Source organism: Sceloporus occidentalis, unplaced genomic scaffold (genome assembly GCF_023333645.1).
Source record: "Sceloporus occidentalis isolate IW3139 unplaced genomic scaffold, rSceOcc1.0.p SCAF_23, whole genome shotgun sequence".
Lineage (NCBI taxonomy): Eukaryota > Metazoa > Chordata > Lepidosauria > Squamata > Phrynosomatidae > Sceloporus > Sceloporus occidentalis.
The window spans coordinates 4,977,491-4,987,932 of NW_028317003.1; the positions used below are offsets into that span (position 1 = coordinate 4,977,491).

A 10,442-nucleotide genomic window follows, 5' to 3' on the forward strand; every position below is an offset into this window, starting at 1 on the left:
AGAAGCGCGTCACGGCCTGTATAATGCATTGTCAAACCAGTGAGATTCCCTCACCCTTCGACAAACGCATTAAGCAAGTCCAGCTACACCTTTTTGCTGAAGAAGCCTGCCAGCTGTAGCCCTTTACAATGAATGGTGACACGAGAAGGTTGAAACTTTCATTCTCCCTTTAGTGAATAAACCCCTCGCTGATTTAACTATATATTGTATAGGGCCAACCAAGTTCCTCCTGCTGTAGAAGCTCACTGGGTTGGCTCTTCATAATGCATAATGAAATCAAGTAGTGGAAACCACAACTCTCCTGTCTACGCTCCCTTTGTGTCTGCGTCGCTTTCCAGGTGGGCCTGTCTCTCTGTTGTCTAGATAGAAATTGTCTTTCTCGTAGATGTACCAAAGTCTCCTATGACAATGAGATTAGGGGGATAAGAAATTGGTCAGCATATATGGAAGCCTCCCTATAGTGTATTGCAAATCGAATTGACATTGTTATAGTATGCAATGCCAATATTAACTAATACAAGCCTGTACAACCCGCTTACATTGATTTGGCCATGACAATTGGCAAAAGGGGCACTTTAAAGGGTTTTCCATGGACAGAACGTCCTGTGGCACCATATAACGTTCGCCGGGCATGGCAAGACGCACCATATGGGTGTTCTAGGAATGAAAAGCTAAGCGTAAGTAAAGCATGCACTAAATATCCACATCTTGGGAACATTCACACCGGCAGTCTGCAGTAAAGTCATCCCATTTATTTTGCTAATATTCAGGTATACGGATGGCTGACAGGCAGCGTAGATCGCAAACACCAAAACCGGAAGTTCGCAGCATTGCGTCTAGGACTCCATGGCTCGGCAGTGCCAATAGAGGAGGCGTCCCTCCAGCTGCGGTGCCTGCGCGGAGGGATCTATGTGCCTAGAGCTTTAGTGCGCCTGCGCCGTGAGATACCCGGACTGAATGTACGAGACGCTCTCACCTTATTGCTTATGGTATTATTGTAGGAACATTGTTGGCATTATACAGTAACCAAGGCCCTCTGGGATGAACGGAACGCCACCTCCGCCGCCGCTTGACCGGGACGAGCACGGGTTGAAACTCGGCGAAAGCTTTGAGAAGAGGCCACGCTCCTCCTTCCACACCGTACGCTGTGAGTATCGTGAAGTGATGTCGCTCCAGCTTAGCCACCAATCGCGTGAGCTGCTTTGGCGATTACGTCATTCTCTAATACATCACGTATACAGCCTGTCACGTGGGATAATAGCCGTATGTTGTACTGTCTTGCTGGTATCAGTGTATGTGTATGGTGTAGATGTGACAGATCAGGGTACATCCAAATATTTCTGTCCCTCTTCTTTAGGAGCAGGAGAGGGCTGGCCCTTGGGGGCAGGTGGAGACAAGCCCCTCCCCACTGATAACCAATACATGCACTAGAACATACACGTTCACGCCAAACCCAAAGGGACGGCTCAGCTATTGTATACATTAAAATGCAATGGCCATTTGAAATAATGGGAGATATGAACAACTGAGCCATATGAACATACACAAGCTGAGGCTATATATTTAGTAAGGACCCTAAGTCAAAACTAATGTTTTGAGAACAGAGACCAAGACAATAAGTGACAGCCCCCATATAGGTGACTTAGGGTGCAGGAGCACCACTAGATTCTATGTTGGCAAGGAATGTTTTGCTCATCCAGTAATATACAGGTGAAGCATTGCCAGTGTATGCTTGTTGTTATATGGGAAACCAGTGTCTTTGTAGCAGTTTAGAAAGCAGTCCTGCTCTAGAAACCCCCTGTCAGAAGTCCAGTATATGTATACTAAGACCAGCTCCTTGTTAGAACCTGCTAAACGTGCTATACCATTACTAGGGTCCTGTAGGTTTTTTAAAGGGGAACCTTGATGGGTCACCAGCACAGCATTCCACATTTTGTTTCCGTTTTAATACTGCCTTGTTTGCAGGGTTAATACAGATCTTTTTCAAGATACCCTTATAAAAGCTGCTGCTTTTTGGAATGTTTTACATCCTGTTCCGTTAGAGGGGTTTGGTAGGAGATCAGCCTTGGAAGATTCATTGTAGTCCCAAACTTTCTCCAGTTGGGCAATATGGCTCTGAATGTGGTTTTCTGGAGACCCCAGAAAGGTCCATGTAACCCCTTTCCAGTCTGAAATGCATTTTTTGAACATTTGGTTGGATTTATAATAGTGCCAGACTTTGGTATCATTAGTTCTTCCTAAAATCCCTCTATGAAGTGGGCAAATGTTTTTTTTTCACTGCAACTGTACTATTTCATGCAGTTTCAGGAGCCAATAAAAAATAAACCTAAAATACAAGAAAGGAACAAATCCATGTCAATGCATAATACGCACTTTGGACAGAGTCACCTAATAATTATTTTATTGTCCGGCACCGTAATGCGGGAAAACAGACAGAACTAGAAAGAACAACAAGCAGTTTCCTACAAAAATAAAATGTGAAATTCTCATCAAGCGTCCCTTGGAGCTCTTGCATGTGAAGTTGATTGCTCTCACATTCTACTGTAGAATACCACTGTAGGTCCAACTTGGTCCTTGCCCTGATTTACCAAGCTGCAATGCACTGTCCCTTCTATTGTCCAACCTTCATGCTAGTTTTGGATGTTTGAACAGCAACCAATGGGAGTGCTTTCTGAGCATCTACGCTGGGCTCTTGTTAAACACCCTCTCACGAGCCAGCTCTGGAGCTAGCAGGAAGTAAGCATAGCGAGCAGTGACAAGCAGGAAATGTAGTTGCCTAAGCACATCTCTTGCACGCCAAGGCACTGGGGAGTGCTTGGTTAACAAGCAAATGTATGGAGGGAATGTTAATTTAAAGGGGCAACTCAGCTATGATATGCAGCGATGAATTTACCTTTCAGGCTGACCTAGGCAGCGCCCACTCTGTGATTGGTGTCTTGATTGCATTAACAGGCATTTTGTGCCTTTTAGGACATGAAGCATTTTGTGCCTTTTAGGACATGAAGCACCAGGATATGCTGGCAGATCAAAGATCAATGGGACACCCCCCCCCCCCCCCCGGTTTTGCAGCAGGAGGAATGTCGTAGTCGGCATAGGCCAGGATAATAACCATTAAAGTGCATATGATGGCTATAGTGTTACTTTAAAGATAATAAATATACATGTTTTGTATATCTCTTACAAAAAAAGCCCACTACAAAGCTGTTTATTAATTTACCCCATGAAATAGTGTTGATGGTTCCTTTGAACAAATTTATAAAATCACATGTGAAAGGTACGTGGCATACAATGCCAACTATAAAGTAACCATTTAATTAGTCTCCTGTGAAAGGTTAAATCTCTGGACAATTGCCTTATCGTGTAATGGGATCCTGGCTTAAAGTGGAGTTTGTTTAAAGAGGTGTTGTTTCCATTTTTAGCTTTTCCTGCAGGCAGGGCTGGATTAACATCCCGGCTGATAGAGACCCATCTACCCAGCCACGCAAGATTTTTGTTTCTCCCTGAAATAAATTATTACCAATACTTCTTGGTGTTGGCTGTTGAAGGACTAGGTGGGGAGGACACACAGACTGCCATTGAAGGGGAGATAGATGTGTGGTAGTCCACTACCTCACAGTGTTCATCCTGATCGATGCTTATTGCTGTACACGTGCAGCTGCCAATTGTATTATAAGTATTGCCCACCTTTTATTTTTCTAGAAGATAATTGTCATCATCAGACTCACAAATCCCATAATTCAACACTAGCTATAAAGCAGTGATGTTGTATGTGCCAATTTTCTGCATGAAACCAAGTTGCAGACCTCAAAGTGCCAACGATGCATGTTGGTGCTTACCCCTGGTGTAATGTTTTCACCTTCCAAAAAAACACACATAAGTATATACACCAACTCGCTTACCTGCATGCACACACATACACTATATATTAATGTATTAAGAATGTGATGTTGGGCCAGTGTAAAACATTAACTGGTCAGTCGCCAACCTGGCCGCCTGCCACAACAGAGGCTTGGCGTGCCCGTTGTGGTACGGATGCCACAGGTTCACCACCACTGCTAAAAGGCTTCACAAACACAAATGGTTGGCTGTTCAAAATGTTACTACAAACGCGTAATGTTTTAATATTCTGCATTTCATGGCTATGTAGTACAGTCGTATGGATTCTTAATTGCCCCTTTCTGCTTCTTCTATTGGTTATAGAAATAAGTAGAAAGAGTCTGAGAGATCTAGAATCTAAGGTGGCACTAGATCTAGTAACCTTTGGTGTGTCTAGAATAGGGAAGTTCATCTTATTTGTCTTTGCTGGTATTAGCTTCAACTTGGAATTTTTACATTAATTCGTATGCATGCAGTAAACAGTTTGTAGTGCGATTACCTACAGTGTGAATAGTAATCACAGTTTGTAAACATAATGTCTTTATTGAGTTGAGTTTTCATTCCTCTGCACCTCGTGTAAGGAAAAAGTTCAGCTATTGCGGAACTACATCTCCCAAAATCATCTGCCGCCATGGGGGAAGATAAGTAAATGGATTTCTAGTTACATTTAAAATGTATCATTTACCTCAACCCCCCCCCCCTTCAGACTTTTACTGAATGAACCCACATTGTGTATATATGCAGGTCCACTTGGGTTACCATGTCTCCTGCCTTAACCATTTATGTAGAACATAATGTATTTAACTACATCTCTCGCTCTTTCTCCAGATGATTTCAAGCCAGCATCCATAGATACTTCTTGTGAGGGTGAACTTCAAGTCGGCAAAGGGGATGAAGTGACAATTACATTGCCACACATCCCAGTAAGTTCTTCTTCTCAATATTAGAAACTAGATGTGTGTGTGATCTCTGTATAAAACTTCACTTTTATTAAATAGCCATATAAAATCTCAAATTCCTTCCACAAACATATATAATATATAATAATAATAATAGAAAACCTATTTTTTCAATAGAATCAGAGTGAAGGACAGGCTTACCTTTTAAGATGGGGAAAAAGAACCTAGCAGCAGGTGTGCAAAACGCGTACAAACACAATTAACTGCCTCACAATAATTATCCTTTCTGGGTTTTTTTTCTTTTTAATCCCGAAAGGCTTCTCCTTGCAACCGTGATCCTTTTTAGCTAGTGGATAAACCTCTCTTTGTGAAATAAGAAGGTCTTTTTTGCTCAGCACTTGTGTCTTAACCTTAATTTGTCTATACTTTAAAGATGCCATTCTACCCACTCTGCTGAATGTAACACTTACGTTACCAATTGCAGCATTATAAACATAATTCATAGAAGTGTCCCCCCAAAAAAAAATGTTTGACGATGTAAACATATGCCTCATTTATAATTTTTTGCCAGGAACGCCTTATTGTCGCATAACACAAAAGCAGACACTAATATATTGTTGCCATAGAAACTTAAAAGAAAACAATTGCTTCTGTGTTATGTGATCAAACATTCAGCATAAATAATACGATGTCAGATCTATAAAGGTTTACATGCACAACAGTGTGATTAATATTTTGTGTAAGTGGCACAGCACCTTTAAATCCAAATTATTCTCAGTATATCATTTATTTGGGGGCAACAACTGCAATCAAACATTTGCAATTACTGGCCCGTGAGTCTTTTACATTGCTGTGGAGTCATTCATTCAGTCATATTGAAGGTTGGAGTAATTTTGGTAGGCTGGCCACTCCTGGGAAGGTTAATCACTGTTCTAAGTTTTCTCCATTTTTAGATTATGCCTCTCTAGTGCAATTGAACCCAATTATCAATTAAATTTACTTTCTAAGGGCGAAATTTCTTTTTCACATAGGGCCTGGTTGAGTTAGATTTTTTTTCCTGCTATACATGAAATAAACTGCATTTTGTGTTTACTCGGGTTATCTTTCTCTAATATTAAAATTATATGTAAATATAGAAGAAATCGTGAAGGGGCAAATACTTTTTCACAGCACTGTAGCATCATGTATGGATTCATAGTCACTTACCAGGTTATTCACAAAAGGAACATTTTCCTGGTATTGTGTTCCCTGACAAATTAGGATTATCTTCCAACATGCCTTTTTTTCCAATCTTGGTGATTTACCTTCTCAGAGCTGCACATATGTATCTAAAATAATAAACAGAAAATGTGCATAAATTAAAATTAATGACTGTAGATGAGTATAATGCTGTCTGTATGAAACACATGTTATTCAGAAGGCTATACTGACATGAAAAAAACATGCCTTTCATCTGATAATTTCATTTGTGTGGACCTCACTAAATGTTGTATTTTTTATTATTATTTTTTTAATAGGGTTCTACACCCCCCATGACAGTATTCAAGGGAAATAAGCGTCCATATCAGAAGGACTGTGTGCTTATTATTAACCATGATACTGGTGAATATATGCTTGAAAAACTGAGTAGCAGTATACAGGTCAAGAAAACCAGGTAACACTCATTACACTTTGTGGCACTGTTGGTGTGTTCATTGGTTTTGGAATGATTTGTAAACTATCACAGTGTCTATTTAAATCACACCATGTCTTTGCTTAATTTGTTTTATTCCTAGACATAGTATCATCAGCATTAACTTAAATGGATATATCTTCCAAGGCAACTTAATGTGTGTTGATTAATTTCCATTTAGTCTACACATCAGAGGAATCCTGTTATTTTTCAGATTTCATCCGAAGAGGAGACTTGGGTCTCTAAAGTTTATGTAACTTTTTGGCCCAATAAAAGGTATATATTGACATATCACAAGCTGTAAATTCATACCTGAAGTACAGTGTCTGTTAAAAAACACACACAAAAATTCCTACCACAAACACAGTTCTAGACACCCTGGGGTGTCTAGTTTTCACAAAATACATGTTTTGATGTGGTTAAATTGAATTGGCCAGCTTCAAATAGGACATGGGCGCAGGATGACCAGATTTGGAAAAAAATGGTTTTGCAATAGCAATACACTATTTGTACTTGTTGCCCTATGACTTGCAAAAAAACATAAGAACATTGGGTATTTCTTAACTCAAGACAAATATTAGAATCTATTTAGCAGGTTTTTTCATTAGCTTGTATAAGATGAGTGAAATATTTTTCAAATAAAAGTCAGAAAAAGTGTTTTTTTTAAGTAAATTAGATGATATGATCAAAATAATTGTATCTAAAGAAAGCCTTTGTTGTCCTAAAAAAAAAACCCATATAATTTCTGTGGGTACAATTTTACACAAATAGTATGGTTAATGAATATCAAGTTATAATTAGTAATTCAATTCTGAAACTGAGACATGAGATGTGTCTTCATGCTATGGGTATAATAACAAGCTGTAGGAACATTTGCTCAGCTAGATGTTTGCTGTCCATTGATTATTCTTATAGCCTGTTCAAGATATACAATTAGCTCAGATGATATGAAACTGTGGTATTGTTAAAAACTATTTTATTTATAAAGTCAGAAGGAAGTAATCTGCGCCAATACTCTTTGCAGAAAGAATCTGTTGCCTTAAACATCAATACGAGATGAAACCTCACTCACGTTTCCTCCTGGAAGCAACTTTTTCTGGTTGATTTTTTTTTTTGTTGTTGTCCAGAAACCTTCCTTCCACCATCCATCTATCCATCCATGCATCCCCAAGCTGTAATTTAAGACATACTGTTTTAAGAGATTAATGCATGGGAGTCATTTCTATGAATCACAATATATGTTGTGATTCATAGAAATGAATCACAATATATGTTGTGTTTATGATTCCAATGGGTATTGTTTGTTTTTGTTTTCTCCTGTTCAGAGCTGAAGGCAGCAGCAAGATTCAGGCTCGGATAGAGCAGCAATCCGCCCGTTCTCAGTCTACCTCCCAGTTCAAAACCCCATCAAAACTGGCTGCTGGGCCTAAAACCTCTCCTGTGAAAGATCATCCTTCTCCTGAACCACAGCTCGATGATATTAAAAGAGGTGAAATCACAGATTCTGTTATTCTGCGCTGATAATAACCTCACTAATCTACCTCTGAAATGCTGCTCTAAGAAAATATTGTCAGGATTGAATACATGCAGAGTCAGGAATTTCTGCCTGTATTGTTACTGTACTGAGATAATGAATTATCCTTTTTGCCCACTTCCTAGAACTCAGAGCTGAGGTGGAGATAATTGAGCAGATGAGCAGCAGTAGTGGCAGCAGCTCCTCGGAATCAGGTAGCTCTTCAGGGTCTGATGATGACAGCTCTAGCAGTGGGGAAGAAGATGACACACGCACATCACCTACGCAGCAGCCACCACCACAGCAGTACAGCGGCAGGACGCCTGTTTCCAATGGTACTAGCAGACCCCAGGGAGCTAATCAGCTCATGAACACGCTACGTAAGTAAACCTGCATCAGTAATATGTATATATGATGGGTACACAGATGAGGAGTTTACTTCATTAGCGCTGGCAGAAGAAAATCCCACACTGCTGTTCAGATCATTTTTGTTCATTAGAAATGTATTTTAATGATAGATGGACCGTTAGAAATTGGTAGATTTTTATTTGTGTATATTTGCTTTGCCTTTATAGCCGCTCCTTGACTTGTTAATAATTTAGGGAATGCATCCGCATATAAAGGCTGCCTTGGTGTTCTTGTTATGTTCTGGAAATGCTTGCAAGGAATAGATCTAATCATTGCTGGATAATCAGCATTACCATTTCATGGGAGAGCTGCTGTGCTAAAGGTTGATAATTCCGGTCAGCAAAATAAATGTGCTTTGCCTCAGTGAGCTTGATTAGATTTATCCAGGATGGAAGGAAAAAAGGGAAGGTGAGGTTGTTTGCAACCCCCCTGTTACAGCCTTAAACCTGATCTGCTATATATAATATATGCATATGATGTAACCTATGTAATGCAAATAAGCAGTATGTATAACATGGGGAAGGGCATGTTAATTTCCTGTTCGCAGGCTCTGCATAATTATTCCTCCAATTAACTAAACTCTGCTACAGGTTGTTATTAATGCAGAGATAGTGTTTGTAAGGGTAGGTGAAGAAATGGAGAGAACTTCATAATACTAGCTTCGCCACATGCTGTTACCGGTCTCAATTTCCACATGGTAAACTTTTATCTGGAAGGCAATAACAAAAAGCACAACCTGTAGCTCATTTTAATTCATGAATTTAGCTATTTCAGTTTAATCTCCCTCAAAACTTTAAGAATGTACAGTATGTTATAGTATGCTGTATATTGATATGAATTCTTTTAAAAAAAAATCACGGGACCTAGAAGTTAGTCCTGCTGCAGCGGCTGCCCTCCTCCTGTGGTATGACATTTCTTGCTACTTTTTATGTAGCTGGGGGCGGGGGAAAGGCAAATACAACACTAGAAAAGGGACCATGCAGCTATCATATTCATTCAGGTTTAGTAACCCCCACTACAGAAGAATGCATATTAAAGTACACTGTGGGTATGTTAAAGTGCGTTCTTCAAAGTGAAAAAATAAACCTCTTACCCGACTGAGAAGTTGCCCACACGGGCCAGCCTTTGCCCCCCCACGTGCATCAATGAGCCTTGGCCGCCCATGACCCTGTCGCTAGTTCACCTCTTTTCCTTCCTTAGACCACTTTTGATAGGTACTGACCACTGCAGACTGGGAACATCCAACAAGAGCTGCCGTTTTGGAGATTCTCTGACCCAGTCGTCAAGCCATCACAATTGGGATTTATTCAGACTGTTTCATTATTATTCACAGATCAATTGATTTTGTTGAATTATTTATATGAGCATCACTTGTTACAAGTTACATGTGGCTGGTCTGAATTCTCAAGTAGTTTTGCACCTCCATGCCTTAATAAAATTTTTGTGCAGCTATAACAATACTTTAGGTATGTGTGCGGGCCCAGACTGGCCAACTGGCACACCAGGCAAAAAGCTTCATATGCCCGTCCGCAAGCTACAAGAGGATGAAAATGGAGCGTGCGGCTGCTGGCCAGCCTCAAGTTGTCGGTGGCCACTGGACTTTAGGTGTCAGGGCCGCCTGTCATCACCAGTACAGCCCAGTGCAGCTGGCAATGAGAAATTTTAACTACAGAACGTAATGCTAACTATAATAAGTACTAATTATATACTTATACTTTTTTTTTTTTTCTTTTTAGGGAATGACCTCCAGTTAAGTGAGTCTGGAAGTGACAGTGATGACTAAAGGAAAAAAAATCATCATTTTCATGTATATATAAGTATATTTTTGTTGTTTTCATGTACATAGAAAAGCACAATGCATCGGAAAAAAAAGAGTCCTCAGTGGCTGAAACACGGAGACTCGTCTAAAGCAAACGTGTTAGTTAAAATGCATATTATTAATTAGCTGCTTGTATACTGATGTACATGGAGAATTAAGTAGACCAGTGATAAATATAGAGCAAGCATACGCTCCATCCTGTGCTATGGATATCTGATATAATTTCTCCATACAACTCAGTATGAGATGAATCTG

At 39.9% G+C, this 10,442-nt stretch overlaps 1 protein-coding gene across 1 annotated transcript; it reads left to right on the forward strand.

Moving 5' to 3' along the window:
- The first annotated feature begins 1,041 nt into the window (after positions 1-1,041).
- On the forward strand, positions 1,042-10,151 carry LOC149300725 (ELL-associated factor 1-like). Its single transcript, XM_089484919.1, has 6 exons — positions 1,042-1,147; positions 4,705-4,799; positions 6,293-6,429; positions 7,773-7,936; positions 8,107-8,340; positions 10,105-10,151. Exons 1-6 carry the CDS (start codon positions 1,042-1,044, stop codon positions 10,149-10,151), a joined length of 783 nt encoding a protein of 260 aa, XP_089341045.1.
- Positions 10,152-10,442: the final 291 nt, after the last annotated feature.

Excerpts from the sequence above, each read along its gene's own strand:
- LOC149300725 (XM_089484919.1), top strand. The coding sequence starts at position 1,042 with ATGAACGGAACGCCACCTCCGCCGCCGCTTGACCGGGACGAGCACGGG. Across the intron at positions 4,800-6,292 it reads TTACATTGCCACACATCCCA|GGTTCTACACCCCCCATGAC; the intron begins GTAAGTTCTTCT and ends TTTTTTTAATAG. Across the intron at positions 8,341-10,104 it reads TCAGCTCATGAACACGCTAC|GGAATGACCTCCAGTTAAGT; the intron begins GTAAGTAAACCT and ends TTTTCTTTTTAG.